At 40.7% G+C, this 26,662-nt stretch overlaps 1 protein-coding gene across 1 annotated transcript; it reads right to left on the bottom strand.

The window, feature by feature from the left end:
• On the bottom strand, window positions 1–26,034 carry glis3 (GLIS family zinc finger 3). The gene is made up of 7 exons (XM_062032028.1): window positions 25,689–26,034; window positions 21,274–21,412; window positions 20,103–21,204; window positions 7,570–7,731; window positions 7,354–7,464; window positions 191–305; window positions 1–77 (listed from the first exon to the last, which is right to left on the bottom strand). Exons 1-7 carry the CDS (start codon window positions 25,969–25,971, stop codon window positions 1–3), a joined length of 1,989 nt encoding a protein of 662 aa, XP_061888012.1. The 5' UTR covers window positions 25,972–26,034.
• Between the last annotated feature and the right edge of the window lie 628 nt (window positions 26,035–26,662).

The following is a 26,662-nucleotide window of genomic DNA, read 5'->3' as shown; positions in this document are numbered from 1 at the left end:
TTACCTGTGATTGTCTTGCCGGGTGCGCATCAGAGCCAAGCTGGGATGGTGGGATGGCTCGTGTCGCTGCGTAGGGGCTGAGGAGAAAAGGGTTGACAGGCCAGCGCGTTGTAAGTCTAATGCACACATGCTATTAGGTGTGACACATCTATTTAAAAATGTAGCTTCTTCATACATGAGTATGGCTCACGAGAGGCTCTGGAGGATGCTATCAGGTTGTTTGACGGAGACAGGCTCGGGTGCAGATGGTGGATGGTTAAACAGTCTGTCAGTGGGTCCTGGGTCACATCGAATGTGGATTTCATCTAAAGGAAATAACACATGGACCAGAGGCATTAATGCTAAACATTAACACCATTGTGTACAATACAAGCCCTGATAATTTCCGCTATGCATAGATGTACTATTAATTTAACATTATTTTTATTAGTACCGTATTTTCCGAACCATACACTGCAAAAAGTCAGTGTTCAAAAACAAGAAAAAAAAAATACAAAAATGAGGGGTATTTTACTTGAACTAAGGAAAATTATCTGCCAATAGAACAAGAAAATGTGGCTTGTCAAAACTTTCCAAAACAAGTAAATTTAGCTAACCTCAATGAACCCCAAAATACCTTAAAATAAGTATATTCTCACTAATAACAAGTGCACTTTTTTTCTTGGTAGAAAAAAAAATGAGACCTTTTTTCTCAATATGTTGAAAAATATACTTAAATGAAGTAAATGCTAGTGCCATTATTTTGACATAATGATATGCGCCCGGCATTACATTTCTTGAAACCAGCAAACTTATACTAAAAACTAGTTTATTTTTCTTATTGGAAAGGCAACAATGCACCCGCTTGTTACTCTCGGGGTCTCATAGCCGCTCAGGCAAATCATATTGTCTAAAAATGCATTTTTCCATCGACAACATGACATCATCACGCCAAGTGCGTGCTCTTTCAGTCAAGTAGTGCGCGGGGAATATATATATACACAGCCTGGCCCCCAGCCAAATTTTTCTTTATTGTAATTTTGAAGAAATCATCTGAATGTGCATGAACTATTTCTGTTCAAAATAGTTTGAAATGTCACATGTTAAATGTTTAAATATTAACTGTCCGTATACTGTACTGTGCCAACTGTACTACTATATGAGTACCGGTACGTATTTTCTCTTGTTTCATTGAAAATAAAACAGCAAAGTCCATTTGGCTGACATCTGTTTTATTTATGAGACACAATTGCGTCAAAGTCATGATTTTTTTGTTCATGCTTGAAATTATTACTTTAAAAAAGTAGTTTTTATACTTGTGAGTGTTGATGACACAGCTTTGCAACACTTGATATTCTAGTTTCAAGCATGTTTTACTCAATATAGGTCATCAAATCTCAGCAACAAGCTGTAATATATTACTGAGATCATTTAGGACCAAAACCCTTAAAACAAGTAAAACACTCTAACATAAAATCTGCTTAGTGAGAAGAATTATCTTATCAGACAGAAAATAAGCAAATATCACCCTTATTTGAGATATTTAATCTTACTTAGATTTCAGTTTTTGCAGTGTAGGTCTATTTTCATACAAAAGGCGCACCGAATTATAAGGCGCATTAAAGGCGTCATATTATAATTATTTTTTTCTAAGTTAAAAACACTTCCTTGTGGTCTACATAACATGTAATGGTGGTTCGTTGGTCAATACGTTGCATAGATGATGTTTTACAGGTCATCTTCAAGCCACTTTCTGACAGTCGCTTCAGGATGCGCCATTTTGTGGGCGGTCTTATTTACATGGCTCACCTTCGACAGCGTCTTCTCCCCGTCATCTTTGTTGTAGCGGTGTAGCATGCAAGGACGGGAGTGGATGAAGTGTCAAAAGATGGCGCTAACTGTTTTAATGACATCCAGACTTTACTTCAGTCAATAACGGAGCAGCATCTCCTCATCCGTGGCTCACTAGTGCAACAACAACGCCGGAAATGTGTCCCGTGAATAATCATCCGACCGGCACTCTCTAATAACTAAAGTTCCTTGGGTGAATAATGTAAACTCACTACACCCGTATGTTTTGGCGCTTTCATGGCGAGTTTACTGAAGAACTTTACACTACTTTATATTAGAAATGGCAACAGCGGAGGATGAATGTCCCATAACAAGAAGATAGAGAAAAAGAAGAAGGTTATCGACTACAAAGGCAGACGCGCGCAAATTTTCAGCACATATGCAGATCCCAAATACAGATCAGCAGGTACCAGAAGGTAGGAGAAGTTGCTTTTGCATAATATTGCGAAACAAAACGCCAGATAATAAGTCTTACCTTATACACACACCATAATAATACTCCTATGTTGAAGCACAGTACAATCCATCAAGAGGTGCGGCTTCATAGCTTACCAAAGTTGTATTAAAACATTTTGATAGAGTTTTGAACGCTGTGTGTAATGTTCTATATTTTCAATGGAACATATAAAATGTTGGTGTTGTTTACTTGAGTCATATTGCAGTCTACACGTATCTCTTATGTGTGACTAGCATCCTATTGCAGTCTACACATATCTCTTATGTGTGACTGCCATCTACTGGTCACACTTATCATTTCACCGTTTACCAAATAAAATAGCTTCAAGGTCGGTAAGCATAACCAAAATGATTCCGTACATTAGGCGCGCCGGGTTGTAAGGCGCACTGTCGAGTTTTGAGAAAATGAAAGGATTTTAAGTGCGCCTTACAGTCCGAAAAATAGGGACGATTGTCGTTTGCATTTGTGTCCCTAATATTTTGCCTCTGTCCTGGAGCTAATAGGTTCTAATGCCAAATTATTTGCTCTCAGACTGGGCTTCAATATAATCACACAGGCATTAGGTTTGATACAGCTTATGTATTGGACATCATTTGATTACTGTGCATGTGCAGGTCAGAGAGTGAACCTTATGTAAAGAAAAATATGTTTATTAAAGGCCTACTGAAATGAAATGTTCTTATTTAAACGGGGATAGCTGATCCATTCTATGTGTCATACTTGATCATTTCGCGATATTGCCATATTTTTGCTGAAAGGATTTAGTAGAGAACATCGACGATAAAGTTTGCAACTTTTGGTCGCTGATAAAAAAGCCTTGCCTGTACCGGAAGTAGCGTGACGTCACAGGTTGAAGGGCTCCTCACATCTGCACATTGTTTACACCAGCAGCGAGAGTGATTCGGACCGAGAAAGCGACGATTACCCCATTAATTTGAGCCAGGATGAAAGATTCGTGGATGAGGAAAGTGAGAGTGAAGGATTAGAGTGCAGTGCAGGACGTATCTTTTTTCGCTCTGACCGTAACTTAGGTACAAGGGCTCATTGGATTCCACACTCTCTCCTTTTTCTATTGTGGATCACGGATTTGTATTTTAAACCACCTCGGATACTATATCCTCTTGAAAATGAGAGTCGAGAACGCAAAATGGACATTCACAGTGACTTTTATCTCCACGACAATAGATCGGCGAAGCACTTTAGCTACGGAGCTAACGTGATAGCATCATGCTTAACTGCATATAGAAACAGAAGAAATAAACCCCTGACTGGAAGGATAGACAGAAGATCAACAATACTACCAAACCATGGACCTGTAACCACACGGTTAATGCTGTCCAGCCTGGCGAAGCCTAGCAATGCTGTTGCTAACGACGCCATTGAAGCTAACTTAGCTACGGGACCTCGACAGAGCTATACTAAAAACATTAGCTCTCCACCTACGCCAGCCAGCTCTCATCTGCTCATCAACACCCGTGCTCACCTGCGTTCCAGCGATTGACGGCGCGACGAAGGACTTCACCACGATGATCGGTGCGGTTGGCGGCCCGGAGACGGAGGAAGTCAACCCAGACAGGTGAGGACAGCAGCGCGGCGGCGGACAGCGTTGTAGCTTTCGACGACACCCCGGCCGCCATCAGAGTCGGCAAGAAACATATATTTCCCCAAAGTTACGTACGTGACATGCACATAGCGGCACGCACGTACAGGCAAGCGATCAAATGTTTGGAAGCCAAAGCTGTACTCACGGTAGCGCGTCTGCTATCCAACTCAAAGTCCTCCTGGTTGTGTTGCTGCAGCCAGCCGCTAATACACCGATCCCACCTACAGCTTTCTTCTTTGCAGTCTCCATTGTTCATTAAACAAATTGCAAAAGATTCACCAACACAGATGTCCAGAATACTGTGGAATTATGTGGTGAAAACAGACGACTTAAGCTGGCCACCGTGCTATTCCAAAATGTCTGCTTCAGCCCGTGACGTCACGCGCAAACGTCATCATACCGAGACGTTTTCAGCCGGAAGTTTCCCGGGAAATTTAAAATTGCACTTTATAAGTTAACCCGGCCGTATTAGCATGTGTTGCAATGTTAAGATTTCATCATTGATATATAAACTATCAGACTGCGTGGTCGGCAGTAGTGGCTTTCAGTAGGCCTTTAATGAGCAGAAAAGATGACTGGTTTGGTTTTAGCACAGGGATATTCAACTCAATTGTTTTGAGAGTTCTCTGTTCACTATTTGTCTTATTTTTTTAGAATCCAAAGAACCAGGCGTCCTCTACAGTGGACATCTGATTGGTCTACTTATTTTGCCAGAGTTGAAGGTGCGTTCTGTTGTTTTTAAGGACCTTCTGCAAAACGTGAGGCTCTCACAAGTTGTTGTTTTTTTTTTAACACAACTCACAGGCCACCAGTTGAAATGCCAAAACACCACTAGTTTACTGTAAGTAAAGAAGTTCAACAAATGACTACCGACTGCATCGGAAGTAAACACCTTAGTTACATAAATCACATTATGAAAAAAAGCTTGGCTGCCAAAAAAGAGAGGACTTAAAGGGTTGCATTGAGGAGCACCTCAGTTATGTATATCACAAGTTTGGCCCCCAGTGTTCTTTGTTTGCTAGCAAGGTTGAACTGTCAATGCAATGATCTGCCAATGTGTTTCCAGGAGCACACTGGTGGGTTTTTAAGGAATTTGCTGCAATAATCCAAAGTTTTCAACTGAACTCTATAATGTCTTTCCTGGGCCGGATTTGGCCCCCCTAGTTGAAGAGCCTGTTTTAGAACATGAATATTGTATTTAGATTCAATTATTTACCAGAGTTTGAATGACCTTCATCTTTTTTAGTTCAAATAATCAGAATTAAGTGTGTGTTAAGTGGATCTAATTATCGCATCACTTATAAAAGTTACAAAGTAAAGACTTTTTGTTTGTGGAGAGCTTTTTGAAATGTAGAGTCTGTATCTATGGTGATAGAAAAAAGATATGCACCAATTAATCACCCGTCTTTCTGCTATTATTCAGTAGGTGGATGTTAAACTGCTATGTTAAACATAGCTTTTTATTCTTGGTCTTTACTCCGAGTCAACATACTGAGTACTCAGGATTGATTGAGCTAATTCAGATAACTTTTCTGAAACTTAAAATTCTGACTTTCCTACCCTAAGTTAAACCAACTCAGATGTCAGAGTCTGTTGAACCTCCTACCTGGAATACCCCCTCGTTCAGGCCTGGGCAATTATTTAGACTCGGGGGGGGGGCCAAATTTAGAGAAAAAAAGTTGTCTGGGGGCCGATATATCTGTCTATCTATGTATACCGCCATCCATCCATTTTATACCGCTTGTCCCTTTCGGGGTCGCGGGGAGTGCTGGAGCCTATCTCAGCTGCATTCGGGCGGAAGGCGGGGTACACCCTGGACAAGTGGCCACCTCATCGCAGGGCCAACACAGATAGACAGACAACATTCACACTCACATTCACACATTAGGGCCAATTTAGTGTTGCCAATCTACCTATCCCCAGGTGCATGTCTTTGGAGGTGGGAGGAAGCCGGAGTTTGTGAGGCACATGCACTAACCCCTGTTCCACCGTGCTGTCCTTATGTATACATATATATATATATATATATATATATATATATATATATATATATATATATATATATATATATATATATATATATATATATACATATATATATATGTATATACATATATATATATGTATATACATATATATATATGTATATATATATATATATATATATATATATATATACTGTAAAAATCTGCTGTACAGTATGTGTGCTTGGGTCCTATTTTTAAGAACTCTAATACAAAACCTTACAATAATGTCTGATTGAAGGCTAAAAACCTTATGACAGACCGCCTTAAAAAACGGAATGGAATTTTAACATTTTTCTACTGAATGAGACACCCAGAATGTACATGAAATTAAAGAATGTGGGATTTACAATGTTAATTTCGAACGATAAAACACTGAATATTGACAACATATGAACGTCAAACCCCCTCTGTCATGTCTGTGATCATGTTTTGTTTAGTTATGTTTTGCTTGGTTTTTGGACACTTTTTAGTTCCTCTTTTCACTCCCTTGCTTTGTCACCATAGCAACCATTAGTTTCACCTGGTTCACATCCTCATGTCACACACCTGTCTCACGTTTTCACATTTTGAGTCACGCACCTGTTTTCACTAATCATGTCACTATTTTTTAAGCCCATTGTTGCCAGGAAGTCAGCCTGGCGACACCACACTCTTGACACACTCTGTTTCATGTTCATAGTCCATGCTGCCCTGTTCACGTCATCGCAAGTAAGTTTTGTTGATTAATGCCACATTTAGTGTCTTTTGTTTTTTTGTCCATAGTTCTGCCTTTGTGCGAGTTTTTGTTTGTATAGCCAAGTTTTGTACTTCCGCCCTTGTGCGCGCCTTTTGTTTATTCCTTTTTTGAGTGTTAAAATTAAATATGTATTCACCTTCACGCCGTGTTCGGTCCAAATCATTTGCACCACGGGAGAAAAAACCGCGCCTAAGTCCAAGTCTTGACACCCTCTCCATCGACATATTTTACAATCAAGCAAAACGCGACAAAAATGCAACAAACAGCAAATTATCAACACGAAATGTAAAAAAAAAAAACCCCACCTACAATCTGATACATCTGATATATCACTAAGCTTTAGAACTTTGTTGTAAAAATCTCCTTCTGCGTCTGTCCCTGACACCCGCATTTCAGGCTGGCACTCAGTGGAAACGCTCCCCACCCACAGTGCTTGGTGCCTCGTCTGAGCTGCTGTGACTTAGATTACCATAGTAACTAGTATATCATGCAAAAGTGCAGATTCCAACCATTGAAATACTTGGTATAGTTCAAGACTTACGCTCATTAGAAAACATCACTGCACATCATAATGGCAGCTACACTTTCCATCTTAAAGATCTAAAAAAATTATTTGGGAATATTGGGCCAGATTCAAACACTTAACCCGAGCCTTAATTTGCCCAGGTCTGGCCTAGTTGTTAGCAGCTTCCTACTGTACCTTCTTCCGTAACTGTCTCTCGGCATTGGAATGGGACTTGACGTGCTTCCTCAGGGAGCTGGGGTCGGTGTAGCGCTTGGCACAGCCCGCCACTTGGCACGCGTACGGCTTCTGCACACCCCAGACAAGAGAGCATTGGGAAAAACTTGTCACGACCCCTGGAAGTAACCCTTTGTGTGTGTGTGTGTTTTGTTGACTAGGGTGCGTGCCGCTCACCGTGTCCAGGTGGGTGCGCTGGTGCTTGGCTCGGTCGCTGGAGTTGCTGAAAGCCTTGAAGCATCCCGGGTGCTGGCACAGGTACGGCTTCTCCCCGGTGTGGCTGCGCAGGTGGATCTTGAGATTTTCCAGGCGGGAGAAGGCTTTCTTGCAGCCCTTGAACTGCGCGGAAAAGAAACGCGGTAGGTCCACATCACATGGCGCGGTTTTTTATTTGCATAAATTTGATAAGCGCCTCTCATGGAGGAAGACCTTAGCCTCTTTTTTTTGTCTTCCTCTGAGAGCTTTCTGGATTTTACTCACGCAGGCTGCTCGGCCTTGTTGTGTGGGTGGAAATGCAAATGCAAAAGAACCCCACAAGCATTCATTTAGTCTCCTACCAGCACGGACGCCTAATAACCAGTCCTCATTGCTTTCTCTTCCATGTATAGAAAGCCTATTTTTACTATGCCCTTTTCCCTGGTCAATGTTTGGATAATGACGCAGAACCACCATATTGCTGCAGCGACGCGGCGACCTGTGCATAATGACGCTATTTAACATCATTTAATACCGACAAACTTAATGTTTCATTGCACGAGGCGGTCAGATGTTGCTAATGTCAAGAAAATTCAGTTGCCATCTAAATATGCTGAACTATTATCAAGACTAATACATCTGGCAGCCAGCAGGGGTCAGCGTTCATACAAATCCTGTATCAGTGCCTTGTCATTTATTTCTCTGTTGTCAGACAGACTGACAAAAGTAGGAGTAAGTCAATGTATCGCAAGTCTCAGGTCTTTAATCCCAAATCCGAGTCAATTCTCGGGACAAGGCCGGTTAAGTCAAGTCTGGAGTCATTTTTGAGTCCTTCCAAGTCATTGACACTGTGAAGTCATTACTGGAGCTACAATATTATGGCACTTATCTTAACCATGATCCAATTTACTGTTTTAAACATATATACAGTACAGGCCAAAAGTCTGGACACACCTTCTCCTCATTCAATGACTTTTCTTTATTTTCATGACCCTTTGCTCTGATTACTCTTGGCATTCTCTCGATGAGCTTCAAGAGGTAGTCACCTGAAATGGTTTTCCAACAGTCTTGAAGGAGTTAGATCATTGAGAGTGTGCAAAGCAGTAATCAGAGCAAAAGGGTGGCTATTTTGAAGAAACTAGAATATAAAACATGTTTTTTAGTTATTTCAGTACATAAGTACATAACAAAAAAAGGTAAAAAGCATTTTACTGCAAAAAAGGACGTAAGTAGAGTACTGTCATTTAAAAAAAAAAAAAAACAGTAGTTATGTACAGTACAGGCCAAAAGTCTGGACACACCTTCTCCTCATTCAATACGTTTTCTTTATTTTCATGACTATTTATAATGTAGATTGTCACTCTTTGCTCTGATAACTGCTTTGCACACTCTTGGCATTCTCTCGATGAGCTGCAAGAGGTAGTTACCTGAAATGGTTTTCCAACAGTCTTGAAGGAGTTAGCTCATTGAGAGAATGCCAAGAGTGTGCAACGCAGTAATCAGAGCAAAGAGTGGCTATTTTGAAGAAACTAGAATATAAAACCCGTTTTTTAGTTATTTCAGTACATAAGTACATAACAAAAAAAGGTAAAAAGCATTTTACTGCAAAAAAGAACTTAAGTAGAGTACTGTCATTTTAAAAAAACAAAACAGTAGTTATGTACAGTACAGGCCAAAAGTCTGGACACACCTTCTCCTCATTCAATGCGTTTTCTTTATTTTCATGACTATTTACAATGTAGATTGTCACCCTTTGCTCTGATTACTGCTTTGCACACTCTTGGCATTCTCTCGATGAGCTGCAAGAGGTAGTCACCTGAAATGGTTTTCCAACAGTCTTTGAAGGAGTTAGCTCTCATTGAGAGAATGCCAAGAGTGTGCAAAGCAGTAATCAGAGCAAAAGGGTGGCTATTTCGAAGAAACTACAATATAAAACATGTTTTTTAGTTATTTCAGTACATAAGTACATAACAAAAAAAGGTAAAAAGCATTTTACTGCAAAAAAGAACTTAAGTAGAGTACTGTCATTTAAAAAAAAAAAAACAGTAGTTATGTACAGTACAGGCCAAAAGTCTGGACACACCTTCTCCTCATTCAATGAGTTTTCTTTATTTTCATGACTATTTACTTTGTAGATTGTCACTCTTTGCTCTGATTACTGCTGTGCACACTCATGGCATTCTCTCGATGAGCTGCAAGAGGTAGTCACCTGAAATGGTTTTCCAACAGTCTTGAAGGGGTTAGCTCATTGAGAGAATGCCAAGAGTGTGCAACGCAGTAATCAGAGCAAAGAGTGGCTATTTTGAAGAAACTAGAATATAAAACATCCATCCATCCATTTTTCTACCGCTTGTCCCTTTTTTGGGGTTGCGGGGGGTACTGCATTCGGGCGGAAGGCGGGGTGCACCCTGGACAAGTCAGCACTTCATCGCAGAACATAAAACATGTTTTTTTTAGTTATTTCAGTACAAAAGTACATAACGAAAAAAGGTCAAAAGAATTTTACTGCAAAGAACTTAAGTAGAGTACTGTTATTTAAAAAAAAAAAAACAGTAGTTATGTACAGTACAGGCCAAAAGTTTGGACACACCTTCTCCTCATTCAATGCGTTTTCTTTATTTTCATGACTATTCGTATTTTTCGGACTATAAGTCGCAGTTTTTTTCATAGTTTGGCCGGGCTCCAGTGCAACTTATATATGTTTTTCCCCTTCTTTATTATGCATTTTCGGCAGGTGCGACTTATACTCCATCTCGCGACTTATACTCCGAAAAATACGGTAGATTGTCACTGAAGGCATAGCGGCCCCTGCGACCCCAAAAAGGGACAAGCGGTAGAAAATGAATGGATGGATGGATTGTCACTGAAGGCATCAAAACTATGAATAAACACATGTGGAGTTATGTACTTGACAAAAAAAGGTGAAATAACTGAAAACGTGTTTTATATTCTCGTTTCTTCAAAATAGCCACCCTTTGCTCTGATTACTGCTTTGCACACTCTTGGCATTCTCTCAATGAGCGTCAAGCACACCTGTGAAGTGAAAACCATTATTTAGGTGACTAACTCTTGAAGCTCATCGAGAGAATGCCGAGAGTGTGCATGTCTTAAAGCACCTCTTCCTGAGGGCGTTTCAGTGTAATAGCTTCACCTTTATCTTTAGGTTTTTAAGCCAAAATGCTTCCGTTCTCCCTTTTCTGTCTACACACCGTGTCTGCTTGTAAGTACTCCGTGACTGTGCGCTGCCGAACATGCTCCTTTGCTCGTAAAACCAGCAATGTCATGACGCGACAATGGCGAAAAATGGCGAATTGGTACTTTTCAAACAGAGTATAGTACCGTTTTTGATTCATTAGTACCACAATAGTAGAGATGTCCGATAATATCGGACTGCCAATATTAACGGCCGATAAATACTTTAAAATGTAATATCGGAAATTATCGGTATCGGTTCTGAAAAGTAAAATTTATGACTTTTTAAAACGCCGCTGTACGGAGTGGTACACGGACGTAGGGAGAAGTACAGAGCACCATAAACCTTAAATAAACCTAATATCTACGGTTTTTCACACACACAAGTGAATGCAAGGCATACTTGGTTATCAGCCATACAGGTCACATTGAGGGTGGCCGTATAAACAACTTTAACACTGTTACAAATATGCGCCACACTGTGAACCCACACCAAACAAGAATGAGAAACACATTTCGGGAGAACATCCGCACCGTAACATAAATGAACAAATACCCAGAACCCCTTGCAGCACTAACTCTAACTCTACAATATACACCCCCCCCCCCTCCCACCCCAACCTCTTCATGCATGTCCCAAATTCCTAGCTGCTATTTTGAGGCATGTTAAAAAAAAAAAGAAGCACTTTGTGACTTCAATAATAAATATGGCAGTGCCATGTTGGCAATTTTTTCCATAATTTGAGTTGATTTATTTTGGAAAACCTTGTTACATTGTTTAATGCATCCAGCGGGGCATCTCAACAAAATTAGGCATAATAATGTGTTAATTCCACGACTGTATATATCAGTATCGGTTGATATCGGAATCTGTAATTAAGAGTTGGACAATATCGGAATATTGGATGTCGGCAAAAAAGCCATTATAGGACATCTCTACACAATAGTATACTAGTACCGGTATACCGTACAACCCTAATGTGAATATATACATAGATATGTATATAAAGTTAAATCAATTAAAAAAAATCCCACGGGGGTGACAGACCACCTGTTAAAAACCTCTGGACAAGAGAGAATGCACAATGGCGACAGCAAGTACTTGCATACTTTTCATATTACTTAGCGGATGCTCGGACTTGACCTGGTTATTATAATGCGATGCAAACTTGCAACGTGGGCAAGATATTCAAAAAGATATCGACATTGTCTTTGAAATATATGTCGTGACACATTTGCTGAACTCCCTCGAGTCTTGCATGATACTGTCAAGCCGATGATACCGCAGCTCGGGTCCAAGCCATGTGACTCGAGTCCACACCGCTGCAAATCGCATCAACCTTGAATAGAGTCAACGTTTACACGCCAACCGACCTCAACATCGGGTACACCTGCACCATCAAATAGGATGCGGATTGATGCCCTTCAAAGCAATAAATGTCACATTTTTGCAACATCATGCAAAACCTATGACTCCATGGCTAAAATATGCAAGTAAGTTTACTTCCTGTTTGCAGGGGGCAGCTGGAATGTCCTCGCCTTATGAAGAAAATACACAGCGCGTGTCCTATTTTGTTGTTCTTGCTCCGAGACTGGCATTCCTAACATTCTCATACCTTTTGGTCATTTATTGTTCAGTCACAGTACTCCTTAGCTCACCGCATATTTTTCCGGGATAATTAATTTTGGTCCAGCAATCTCGACACCCCCCCCCCCCCCCAGCCCCCGATATAACGAAGTTAACAGATGTGTTTACAGACGGCGTGTGAAATAAATTGAAATGGTAGCACCGAATGAGAAAAGTAATATTTTTACACGCTTAACAAGAGATGAAGAGGCTGTAAAGATTTTTATTCACCAATATGTTTTTTATATTGGGAAAGATGCCTCATGCTTAAAGCACCGCAATAAAGGTAACCTCAAAAAACACCATAATAAACATCAATGACACATTAAAGGCCTACTGAAAGCCACTACTACCGACCACGCAGTCTGATAGTTTATATATCAATGATGAAATCTTAACATTGCAACACATGCCAATACGGCCGGGTTAACTTATAAAGTGCAATTTTAAATTTCCCGCTAAACTTCCGGTTGAAAACGTCTATGTGTGATGACGTATGCGTGTGACATCAATGGTTGAAACGGAAGTATTCGGACGCCATTGAATCCAATACAAAAAGCTCTGTTTTCATCTCAAATATCCACAGTATTCTGGACATCTGTGTTGGTGAATCTTTTGCAATTTGTTTAATGAACAATGAAGACTGCAAAGAAGAAAGCTGTAGGTGGGATCGGTGTATTAGCGGCTGACTGCAGCAACACAAACAGGAGGACTTTGAGGTGGATAGCAGACGCGCTATCCGAAGCTAGCCGCCGACCGCATCAGTGATCGGGTGAAGTCCTTCGTCGCACCGTCAATCGCTGGAACGCAGGTGAGCACGGGTGTTGATGAGCAGATGAGGGCTGGCTGGCGTAGGTGGATAGCTAATGTTTTTAGCATAGCTCTGTGAGGTCCCGTTGCTAAGTTAGCTTCAATGGCGTCGTTAGCAACAGCATTGTTAACCTTCGCCAGACTGGAAAGCATTAACCGTGTATTTACAGGTCCATGGTTTAATAGTATTGTTGATTTTCTATCTATCCTTCCAGTCAGGGGCTTATTTCTTTTGTTTCTATATGCAGTAAAGCCAGATGCTATCACGTTAGCTCCGTAGCTTAAGTGTTTCGCCGATGTATTGTCGTGGAGATAAAAGTCCCTGTGAATGTCCATTTCGCGTTCTCGACTCTCATTTTCAAGAGGATATAGTATCCGAGGTGGTTTAAAATACAAATCCAATGAGCCAGCTTGTACCTAAGTTACGGTCAGAGCGAAAAAAGATGCATCCTGCACTGCACTCTAGTCCTTCACTCTCATGTTCCTCATCCACAAATCTTTCATCCTCGCTCAAATTAATGGGGTAATCGTCACTTTCTCGGTCTGAATCACTCTAGCTGCATTGTAAACAATGGGGAAATGTGAGGAGCCTTTCAACCTGTGACGTCACGCTACTTCCGGTACAGGCAAGGCTTTTTTTATCAGCGACCAAAAGTTGTGAACCTTATCGTCGATGTTCTCTACTAAATCCTTTCAGCAAAAATATGGCAATATCGCGAAATGATCAAGTATGACACATAGAATGGATCTGCTATCCCCGTTTAAATAAAAAAAAAATCATTTCAGTAGGCCTTTATTGTACATAATGGCATCATTTTTGAACGGCATTGGATGGATGGATGGATGTTCTTTTTTTTCTACATTTTGGACACGCTTTCCCATGCTTTTTAATCAGAATATGTTGCGAAACGTTTGACGTTTGCTACTGTATGATATCATAGTGCCAAGCAACTATTGGGCTGAAAATAATGCAATACTCTAATAAGGGGTGTCAAACTCCTTTTAGCCTCATTACATATATGTATTGTTGCATTTGAACAATTGTATTGTTGATAAAAGAGGTAAATTGTTGTTATTATTCATTATCAATAGTGCTATTGCTATTGGTATTTGTATTGCTCCATTTGTAGTGTAATAATGTTCATTGTCATTTCTGTATTATTAGTTATTTCACAAACTGCTTCTTTGCTATCACTTTTACGATCATATTTGTACATATCCTTTTCGCTGATGTTGTTGTTGTCTCTTTGTCTCATCCCCCTCTTGTCCCCGCAATATCCCCCCTGTTAAAATCCTGTTGACTGAGCTGCCAGTTTTTGACTTCAAAATCTACGGTTGTTGTTTTAACGGAGTATTACTGTAAATGGAAAGACGGTACATTTGTTTTTGCGGTAGAAAAACTGGCAGCTAAGTTGCCAGAATAAAAAAAGAACTTGCACACTAAAAAATGCTGGGTTGTTTTGATAACCCAATTTATGAGTTGCTAGTGTTGGTTTAAATTTTGCAGTTATTTTTATAAATAGCAATCCATTTTTTGGGTTGTACGGGTATTATTTTAACTCAATTTCTGGGTTTTCAAAATTATGAACCATTTTTGGGTTGTTTTTCAACGATAAACGCATTTTTGGGTAAAAGGCTTTTTTTAATTAAAAAGTAACTTTTTTTCTTGAAGGGAATTTTATGGTGGATTAATCTCATTAACATTATTTACAATCACCCAACATTGAGTTAGCATAACTCAACTCTTAGGGTTAAATAATTCAACCCAACAATTTGGTTGGAAAAAATTAACCCAAAATGTTGAGTTAAAGTAACTCAAATAAGAGGTTCGTCCTTTTCTGAACCAGCAGTTGGGTTAAAATTGGGTTATTTTTGAACCCAACATTTTTTAGTGTGCACCCTTGTAAGTGCGACTTGGATTGATACAACCCTTTCAAACTTAAACTTTTCAAACTCGAAGTTTTATTTTCACTGCATATGTATTTTGAGGAATAGAGCAATTAGATTATGGCAACAATATACCCCTAAATTTGGGTTATTTTGAAAACCCAATTTATGAGTTGCCAGTGATGGCTTAAATTTTGGAGTTATTTTTATGAATAGCAATCAATTTTTTGGGTTATAAAGGTATTATTTTAACTCAATTTCTGGGTTTTCGAAATTATGAACCATTTTTGGGTTGTTTTTCAACGATAAAAGCAGTTTTTGGGTAAAAGGCTTAATTTTGTTAAAACGTGACATCTTTCTTGAAGGGAATTTTATGGTGGATTAATCTCATTAACATTATTCACCCAACATTGAGTTAGCATAACTCAACTTTTTGAATTAAATAATTCTACCCAATAGTTTGCTTGGGAGTAACCCAACATTAAGTTATCATAACTCAACTTTTTGGTTAAATAATTAAACGCAAAAGTTGGGTTGGAAAAAATTAACCGAAAATGTTGAGTTAAAATAATTCAAATAAGGGGTTCGTCCTTTTCTGAACCAGCAGTTGGGTTAAAATTCGGTTATTATTGAACCCAACCTTTTTTAGTGTGCACCCTTGCAAGTGCGACTTGGATTGATACAACCCTTTCAAACTTAAACTTTTCAAAGATGAAGTTTTATTTTCACTGCAAATGTATTTTGAGGAATAGAGCAATTAGATTATGGCAACAATATACCCCTAAATCTGGATTATTTTGATAACCCAATTTATGAGTTACCAGTGATGGGTTAAATTTTGGAGTTATTTTTACGAATAGCAATCAATTTTTTGGGTTATAAGGATATTATTTTAACTAAATTTCTGGGTTTTCGAAACTATGAATCATTTTTGGGTTGTTTTTCAACGATAAATGCATTTTTGGGTAAAAGGCTTTTTTTTATTAAAACGTTACTTTTTTCTTGAAGGGAATTTTATCGTGAATTAATCTCATTAACATTATTTACAATCACCCAACATTGAGTTAGCATAACTCAACTTTTTGGGTTAAATAATTCTACCCAATAGTTTGGTTGGGAATAACCCAACATTAAGTTATCATAACTAAACTTTTTGGTTAAATAATTCAACGCAAAAGTTGGGTTGGAAAAAATTAACCCAAAGTGTTGAGTTAAAATAATTCAAATAAGGAGTTCTTCCTTTTCTGAACCAGCAGTTGGGTTAAAATTGGGTTATTTTTGAACCCAACATTTTTTAGTGTGCACCCTTGTAAGTGCGACTTGGATTGATACAACCCTTTCAAACTTAAACTTTTCAAAGATGAAGTTGTATTTTCACTGCAAATGTATTTTGAGGAATAGAGCAATTATATTATGGCAACAATATACCCCTAAATCTGGATTATTTTGATAACCCAATTTATGAGTTGCTAGTGTTGGGTAAAATTTGGAGTATTTTTTTATGAATAGCAATCAATTTTTGGGGTTATAAGGGTATCATTTTAACTAAATTTCCGGGTTTTCGAAACTATGAACCATTTTTGGGTTGTTTTTCAACGATAAATGTATTTTTGTATTTTGAGGAATAGAGCAATTAGATTATGGCAACAAAATACCCCTAATTAACACTTGCGATCAGTGGTTCAAACCTCATATGTCCTCCTGGCAACAAGCGTCCCCCGTGGTGGACATTTGCATTTTGCACGACGGGGCTATTTTTGTCATCCTTAGTGTATTATTCCGACAGAAGAAACATACGAAAAACAAATGACATTGCACAGTGACACATAGACCAAACAGTCTGTTTACGGCATCAAACACTCAATGCCGCCATGGCAGGTACAAGCCCGGGCTTGTTCTTTATGTTCGCCGTGTAACAAGAGCCGCCTCATTTTTCCTTCCTCTTTTACTTTCTTTACCATGCACTGATTTTCATTACCTGCCAATCAAACAAAGTGCTGGGTTTTAATACAAATGCTCCTGCTGTAAAGTGCCAATTTCCCATCTCAGCAGGTGTGCATGCAGTCATGAAAGAAAAGACTATATGTAGCATATATATATATATATATATATATATATATATATATATATATATATATATATATATATATATATATATATATATATATATATATATATATATATATAATTGGATGTCGAGAAAATTTGCTTGCGATATGACTACTAAAAACGCGTCACGGCCAAGACAATAATAGTGATAGATATGGAACTGCCTCATGATTGACGACCCCAGTGCTGGTGGCCCCATGGCAACAAAGGCTCCGGCTAATAAGTGAAGATTCTTCTCACGAAAGGTCGGCCCGCCGCTATGCCACGCTGTTAATAATTGACTGGTTGATGGCGGACACATGAAGCGTGTCTGGCCAGAGTTTGGTGCATTACTCATCCATCTCTGCAAGTAATTTCCCAGCGAAAAGTAAAAAAGAAATGGAATGCAAAGAAATGTGGGAGCCACGACAATGTGGAATATTTCATGACACGAGTAAAAAAAAAAAAAATAAATAAAAAAAAATATGCAAGTGCATCCGGAAAGTATTCACAGCGCTTCAGTTTTTCCACATTTTGTTATGTTACATCCGAAATGGAATTAATTCATTTTTCTCCTCTAAATTCTACAGACAATACCCCATAATGACAGTGTGAAATGTGTTTTCTTTTCTTTTTTTTTTGGCAAATTTATAAAAAAATAAAAAATCACATGTACTGTACATGGGTATTCACAGCCTTTGCTCAAATACTTTGTTGATGCACCCTTGGCAGCAATTACAGCCTCAAGTAATGATGACTAGAGGATGCGGGAAGAACTGCCCCGCAGGATGAATTTGAGGACCAGTCATAGACAATTCTATTTTCACTCGCATACAAAACAATCTAACTTGGATTGTTTCCCTGGCTTCGAGATTCTCCCAAAGGACAGTGCGGCGAAGACACAACAAACTCCCTTCTTGTCTCTCATGGACACACACATGTTGTTGTTAACTTTAGACTGACTGGCGGCTGCAACAACACCAAGGCCGCGGAACAGAGACACGCGGCAGGCTTACACACACACATGCATCCACAAAGAATATATGCCACACACACATACCCCACCCCCCATCCAACGCTCTTGACGCGAATCCCTTAGAGGTGATCGACGGCTGGGCAGCGCCTGAAGAGCTGCAGCCTCCCACCGTAGCCCCCACTCCCTCCCCTCCGTTGCAAGTCTCGAGATGTATGCTGTATTGTGTATATGTGCTTTGCTATGGAGGTTTTTTCCCACTCCAGACTGGGTCCTCTCAGGAGCCCAATCTAGATTGTATTTTTTTACTCATCCTCCCCCAGCGTTTACCTTTTTTCCCATCTTTTACGGGGCGCCTTGTGGCGACCCATCAGCGGTCCTGTTCTGTAACCCTGTACACTGTTTGTTTGTCTAATCTTGAACGGGTTTGTGCTGAAAACAGAGTTTTGTTGTACTTGTGCAATGACAAAGACCGACCTACCTACCTACCTACCTACCTTACCTAAGTCTTTTTGAATACGATGCCACAAGCTTGGCACACCTACAGTATCCATGGGCAGTTTCACCCATTCCTCAAGCTCCGTCAGGTTGGATGGGAAGCGTTGGTTTTTATCCATCATTTATTCATCTTTACATCCATCCATCCATCCATTTTGTACCGCTTGTCCCTTTTAGGAGTCCCGGGGGTTGCTGGAGCCTATCTCAGTTGCATTCGGGCGGTAGGCGGCGTACACCCTGGACAAGTCGCAAGGCCAACACAGATAGACAACATTCATATATAAAATTTTGAGAACAAAAATTAATTAATCCCATTTTCGAATAAGGCATAACATAACATAACAAAATGTGGGAAATGGGGGTACCGGTACTTTTTAGAGGCGGTATCGTACCGAATGTGATTCATTGGTATCGCGGTACTATACTAGTACAACAGTACAACCCTGCTTCTTCAGAGTTATAAGTTTGATCATTTCAAGGATTAAGCTAACCCAGCATGATGTTGCGGTTAAAATGCGAGCGTAATGTTAGCATTGTAGCTAACATGGCTATGCTAGTGTTGCTAAGGTTTGTGTCCTCCTGTCCCACTCCTAAATGTGACATTGTTGTATGTGAAACATGCTAAAAAATTACATTAGACAAATACAGATTTAGAGTGGATAAATCTGTATTTTTATTTGTATTTGAAAAAGTATTATGTTCCTGCTCTGACTTCTTTGAAGAATCGCTTAGTGCGTACTGTTTAAATCTGGGGTCCCCAAAACTTCTGGCTCCAAGGGTCAAAAGTGAAAATGGGCCAAACACAGCAATTTTAAGTGTACAGCAGCACCCTGAGTAAGGAGTTTAGAGCCATACCGCCATATATAAAGATAATTCTTAATTGTCACAATTGACAGATGGCAACTAGTCACAGTATTGTAGGAAGGTATATGGCCCCAATCCTGTCTACTGGAAATGATGAAAAGCGCCACTCTACATATCAATATGGTGAAACTTGGAATTGCCACCAAACACATTTCAAGATTTTCAACACTCAATCCATCTGGCGGCTAAAGTGGATCGTGCACCCACCCAATTTGTCAGGTAAACTGCAACCATATGAATCCTTTTCCTACTGTAGCATTGCAGACATGCCATCGATGATTGTGTGAGCACGGAAGGGCTCAGTATGAATTTTAGAAGCCACTCTTTTGTGGGCCAAACTAAACCACTCGGCCGGCCAAATTTGAGCAGTGTGGCTCAGATGGTAGAGCGGTCGTCCAGAAACTTGAGGGTTCCTGGTACGAATACAGCTTCTCCCATCCTAGTCACTATTGTTGTGTCCTTGGGCAGGACACCTAACCCACCACTTGACCCAGGGCCACTCACACTGGTGTGTGGCAAAAAAGAGTTTCTTAATCCAAATGGGACTACAGGAAATAAAGGGTATCAAAGGCGTACCGTGCACTTGTTGGGCTTTTCTCCCGAATGGATCCTCATGTGGATCAGAAGCTTGTAACGGGCATTGAAGGGTTTAAGATTGCGAGAACAGCCTGCCCAGTAGCATGTGAAGTCCTCAGCCTTCCTCTGGTCCACGTGCATCTTTTCTATATGCCTCACGAGCTCGTCCTTTTGGTCGTAGACGGCGCTGCAGTCCATCCACATGCAGCAGCGGGCCCCGTAGTCCTCCAGTTCGCCTTCTTCTTCCTCCAGCATTGTGACCTGGGGTAAAAAGCTTAGCCCATGCCGGGGCAGACCCTGGTTGAGACGATCTTGAGTCTTTAGCTTGTGGCGACTTCTAGGAAAGTTGTGGATGTGCTGGTGGGAGTGGTAGGGTGGCGGTGGTCCCTGAGGAATGGTCGCTTCTTGAGAAGTCAATTGTGTTGGTTGTAGCAGCAGAGGTGGCAGAATGTTGCTTTGTTCTTGTCTAGTAGTCTCTGAAGTCCTGTCCACTTCCTGTGGAACTGAAAAGCAATGGTTCTCCAATACCATATTAGCCTGATCTTCCAGACGCTCTTTGAGAACCTTCACGTGAGCGGACTTGTCCGGTGGGGCCAGAATATGTGAAACGTTTGGGACAGAGTAGGGATGCAGCTGGGAGATGCAGGACCCCTTCACACCCAGGAAGTGGCCATAGCCTTCGGAGTGGACAGGAGAGAGCGCTGGGTGGGAGGCCGGCGAGCTTCGAGAGCCATTAATGTAAGCCACAAGTGAAGTAGGAGAGGTGCGTATGATGGAGTTGAAATCAATCCCCATGACATCGGACAGAGGTGACGTGGAAAGGGCTCTCTTCTTTTGCTGTCTGGGGCTACCGGAATCCCCAGTGAAAAGGTACGAGGGCAAGGAGGCTGATGCGGTCGACGCCGTCGTGCCGGACATGGCCGTGCCAGGTGGGAGGCCGAGCTGCTCACCGCCCTCGTTGGCTTGGGTGGAGCATGGCGTCTCTCCCAGTGGGGGCAGCACGCGGTAGCCAGACGGCCAGTCGTGCCTGCCACTAAACACAGACTGAGTTTCGAAGAGACTGAGGGTGGTGGACGCCAGGGATTCTCTTGATAGCAAGGACCTGAAACACATACATCGTACGTTTTAGCACTTGTACATATGCGAGTTCGCCGATGTTGATGTTTCCCACCTGGCGTCAAGGGGAAGCTGATGGGACAGTCTTGATGTGACATCGTATGGATGGATTGACAACGGAATACTGGTCACCGTTAGGTTAGAACTAGCCGGATGTCCAAGAACTTCAATGACAGGCCTTGACACGGCACGACCTGATGGACACAAGGTCTCAACATGAATAAACAGTGTCAGGAGTAGGAAGTTAGAAAAGGTGGTTTACAGACCGTGTCCCCTCCCCCTACCAAACACATTTCAAGTCTGTTTCAAGCTATGGAATTTCCCTTGCGAACCCAAGCAGGCAAAGACACCTTCTGCTCTGTTAATCACTAATGAGTTCAGTCCAGCTTCCACTCTGAACAAACTGACTTCAGGCAGCAGCTTTATGCTCGGTTAATTATCAATAAATGAGAGAGCAGAGAGGTCAGCCTGGATGACCGCATGGGTGAGAAAAGTAGGTGATTGAGTTTTGCTCATATCTATATCTCTTCTGTAGTGTTTTTTTGTGCCAGACGACTTCAGTGAAGGCACGACAGCTTGAAAATTTAAACATTTTTAAACCTCTATAACTTCGGCTTCACTGCCGACAAATTGTGTCTGAGGTTGTTGGATATGAGCTCGGTATGCTGGGAGGCGCAGCAGCTTCAGACAATTTTAAACCTGTTAAGATAACGCTGTTTTTGCGCTAAAGGCACATCGTGTTTAGGGTTGTTGGAAGAAGGTTAAGGATGAAGGGCAGAGCATATGACTTCAGGGGAAGTGCATTAACCGAAAACTCCCCCAAATAAATGTTTCAGACTTGCTAATTAAACCTCAGTTCCATTGAAGACAAATTGTGTTTAGGTTTGTTGAATCGAGAGTTAAGGATCCTGGTGCCCAGAGGACCTCAGTGGAGGCGCAGCAACTTGGGGAAAAAAATTCTCATATTTTTAAACCTGGTAGATAACTTCAACTATACATTGAAGACCATATATGGTCGGTATGGATGCTAAGCTAATGCCAACGTCATGCTTACAAAAGAGCTACTGTACCTCACTGAACTGTTTTAACATTTTTCAACCTGCTAACTTCAGCTCCACTTAAGGACACATATTGTGTTTAGGTGTGTTGGTTAGAGGACAGGGATCCTGGGGATCAGAGGACTTCAGTGCGGGTGCAGAAGTGTGAGACAAATAAAGATTAAAAACAAGAAATGTGCCGATTAGGGTTTTTTTTTTTACTGCCAATTCCGATACCAATCATCCATGAATGAGATCCGTCGATACCAACACCGATCACATGTAATAACTGTAAAATGTTCAATTTGTGGTGAGTGCTATTAACAGTTTAACAATATCAACACAATGTTTGAACTATATTCTATTTTATTACTTACAATGGTTTGAACAATACAAGGTCAATAAAATACAAGAAATACTCATTACTCATTTAAATCCTTTTGCCCTCAAAGTCCACCTGCATCCAGGGAATTATTCCCTGAGTTTGTAAAAATGAACAAAAACAACAACAAATAGATTCGGAGAAAATATAATTATCGACTTAATTACTGTAGTATCCGATCATATACCGATACTCCCCTTTGTATTGACACCACCAATTTATGGATTGATCCGCCCTCCTTTTACATATTGTGCACTGACTGTGACGATACCTGTATATTGTCCTGTATTATTATGTATTATGTATTTTACAATGTACTGCTTTTATATTTCCTGTATTTTATATTATTACTTTGAACTGTTATATATATTTTAATTTTTTATCGTGTAAAGCGTCTTTGAGTACTCTAAAAAGCGCTATACCAAATAAAATGTATTATTATTTATTATTACGATACACCAACAGTTGTCATATTGTCCTCTCTCTACAGTCTTATTAATCTACCGTATTTTTCGGACTATAAAGCGCACTTAAAATCCTTTCATTTTCTCCAAAATGGACAGTGCGCCTTATAACCCGGAGCGCCTAATGTACGGCATGATTCGGGTTGTGCTTACCGACCTCGAAGTAATGTAAGTGTGACCAGTAGATGGCAGTCACACATAAGAGATACGTGTCAACTGCAAGATGACGCCAGTAAATGACGCCGACGTTTTAAATGTCCCATTGAGAACATAGAACATTACACACGGCGCTCAAAAATCTTTGTCAAAATGTTTTTAGTACGACTTCGGTGAGCTATGAAGCCGCACCGCTTAATGGACTGTCGGCGCATTAAACATAGAAGTATTATTATGGTGTGTGTATAAGGACCGCAAAATGGCACCTATTAGCAGACATATTATCTGGCGTTTTGTTTCACAATATTATGCGAAAGCACCTTTTCTTACCTTCTGGTACCTGCTGATGTGTATTTGGGATCTGCATAAGTCCTGAAAATGTGCGCTCGTCCGCCTTTGTAGTCATAAGCTTCTTCTTTTTTTCTACCTTCTTATGTGGCATTCATCTTCCGCTGTTTCCATTTTTAATATAAAGTAGTGTAAAGTTCTTACTGATATCTGTCAGTAGACTAGCTATCAAAGCGCTAAAAACTGTAGCGAGTTTACATAATTCACCCACGGAACTTTAGTTATTAGAGGGTTACGGTCGGACGGTTTTTCACGGGACACATTTCCGTGTTATTGAGCCACGGATGAGAAGATGGTGCTCCGTTATTGATTGAAGTAAAGTCTTGTTAAATCCTTGTTAATATCGGCTTACTTTCTGCTGTAATGTTTTTAAACTTTACTAAGCTCTTACTTCTTGGTGTTGTTTAAAGCTAGCTTAGCGGTTAGCATGCGTGCGCCTGGCTAGCTCTCGGTGTGTAGCGTGTTCAGCCCCGCTCTACCTAAGATACAAACAAATGCAGTTTATTTGCCGTAACGGAGGCGATTATAATTACCTGAGGGGAGCAGCTCCACACTGTGTATGGAGACACACAATTAGCCGCGAGGTTGTCAGCTGGGGTACTAAAAGTAAATACAGTGTCAGCAGGTGGGGATCGGAGTTTTTGATCAGCATTAATTGGTCACATGCTTTTTCACGAAAATCGTCCGATACTAGAGATGTCCGATAATGGCTTTTTTGCCGATATTCCGATATTGTCCAACTCTTAATTACCAATTCCGATACCAACCGATGCCGATATATACAGTCGTGGAATTAACACATTATTATGCCTAATTTTGTTGTGATGCCCCGCTGGATGCATTAAACAATGTACCGTATTTTACGGACTATAAGTCGCAGTTTTTTTTATAGTTTGGCCGGGGGTGCGACTTTATACTCAGGAGCGACTTATGTGTGAAATTATTAACACATTACCGTAAAATATCAAATAATATTATTTAGCTCATTCACGTAAGAGACTAGACGTATAAGATTTCATTGGGATTTAGCGGTTAGGAGTGACAGATTGTTTGGTAAACGTATAGCATGTTCTATATGTTATAGTTATTTGAATGACTCTTACCATAATATGTTACGTTAACATACCAGGCACGTTCTCAGTTGGTTATTTATGCCTCATATAACGTGCACTTATTCAGCCTGTTGTTCACTATTCTTAATTTATTTTAAGTTGCCTTTCAAATGTCTATTCTTGGTGTTGGCTTTTATCAAATAAATTTCCCCCAAAAATGTGACTTATATATGTTTTTTTCCTTCTTTATTATGCATTTTCGGCCGGTGCGACTTATACTCCGGAGCGACTTATAGTCCGAAAAATACGGTAACAAGGTATTTATTATTGAAGTCACAAAGTGCATTATTATTTTTAACATGCCTCAAAACAGCAGCTTGGAATTTGGGACATGCATGAGGAGGTTGAGGTGGGCGGGTTTCGGGGGGGTGGGGGGGGTGTATATTGTAGCGTCCTGGAAGAGTTAGTGCTGCAAGGGGTTCTGGGTATTTGTTCTGTTGTGTTACGGTGCGGATGTTCTCCCGAAATGTGTTTGTCATTCTTGTTTGGTGTGGGTTCACAGTGTGGCGCATATTTGTAACAGTGTTAAAGTTGTTTATACGGCCACCCTCATTGTGACCTGTATGGCTGTTGACCAAGTATGCCTTGCATTCACTTGTGTGTGTGAAAAGCCGTATATATTATGTGATTGGGCCGGCACGCAAAGGCAGTGCCTTTAAGTTTTATTGGCGCTCTGTACTTCTCCCTATGTCCTTGTAAACAGCGGCGTTTTAAAAAGTCATACATTTTACTTTTTCGAACCGATACAGATAATTTCCGATATTACATTTTAAAGCATATATCGGACATCTCTATCTGATACCAATCAGTGGTCAATCGATCGGCACATCCCTAATAAAAAAACGTTTTTAAGGTCGACTTCTCGTCATTTTTGGGATTTGTACGACCAATAAAGACACATTTTCCCCCACTTTTGTTAAATTGTTCTGATAGGATAGTTAGGCCTTGGTGGAGGTCTCCACTCCATGTACCTGTCTGCGTGCCAGTGTCCGCAGGCCGGTGCAGGGATGAGAGCTTAGCGTCATGCTGACCATTTGTCAACACCGTCCTGCAGAGGCTCAGGCTCGGCAGGGCCACTTGGCCGCCGCTCGGCTTCCCGGTCGTAGATTTGTCCGCGCTGGGGAAGCGGGGACCGCCCCAGTGGGGGGAAGCTGCGGGTGCCTTGATGGATTGGCACCTGTGCCCTCTGATCTTCCCTAGCGACGGGCACAGGGTGCATGGCGACACCAGGAGCTGGCAGCCCTTTTCGCTCATGGCTGAGGCTGACGGCTCAGAGGAAGCTCATGATGCAGCCAAAAAGGCCACCTTTTGGGTCAGACTGCATGGTTTGTGGCTTGGACCTGCAAAAGCAGAGAAGGAAGACAATACACAGTCGTGGTCAAAAGTTGACATACACGTGTGAAGAACATAATGTCATGGCTGTCTTGAGTTTCCAATCATTTCTACAAATCTTATTTTTTTGTGATTGGAGCACATACTTGTTGGTCACAAAAACACATTCATGAAGTTTGGTTCTTTTATGAATTTATTATGGAAAATGTGAGCAAATCTGCTGGGTCAAAAGTATACATACAGCAATGTTAATATTTGCTTACATGTCCCTTGGCAAGTTTCACTGCAATAAGGCACTTTTGGTAGCCATCCACAAGCTTCTGCTTGAATTTTTGACCACTCCTCTTGACAAAATTGGTGCAGTTCAGCTAAATGTGTTGGTTTTCTGACATGGACTTGTTTCTTCAGCATTGTCCACACGTTTAAGTCAGGACTTTGGGAAGGCCATTCTAAAACCTTAATTCTAGCCTGATTTAGCCATTCCTTTACCACTTTTGACGTGCGTTTGGGGTCATTGTCCTTTTGGAACACCCAACTGCACCCAAGACCCAACCTCCGGGCTGATGATTTTAGGTCATCCTGAAGAATTTGGAGGTAATCCTCCTTTTTCATT

This window comes from Entelurus aequoreus, linkage group LG21 (genome assembly GCF_033978785.1).
Source record: "Entelurus aequoreus isolate RoL-2023_Sb linkage group LG21, RoL_Eaeq_v1.1, whole genome shotgun sequence".
In the NCBI taxonomy this organism is placed as follows: domain Eukaryota; kingdom Metazoa; phylum Chordata; class Actinopteri; order Syngnathiformes; family Syngnathidae; genus Entelurus; species Entelurus aequoreus.
The sequence above is the reverse complement of the archived record's forward strand: the minus strand, read 5'-3'. Positions and strand labels throughout refer to the sequence as shown.

Coding starts and splice junctions, on each gene's coding strand:
- glis3 (XM_062032028.1), bottom strand. CDS start 25,971: ATGAGCGAAAAGGGCTGCCAGCTCCTGGTGTCGCCATGCACCCTGTGC. Junction 7,732..20,102: donor AAAAGCCCAACAAGTGCACG/GTACGCCTTTGA, acceptor TTTTCCGCGCAG/TTCAAGGGCTGCAAGAAAGC. Junction 7,465..7,569: donor AGCGCACCCACCTGGACACG/GTGAGCGGCACG, acceptor TGGGGTGTGCAG/AAGCCGTACGCGTGCCAAGT.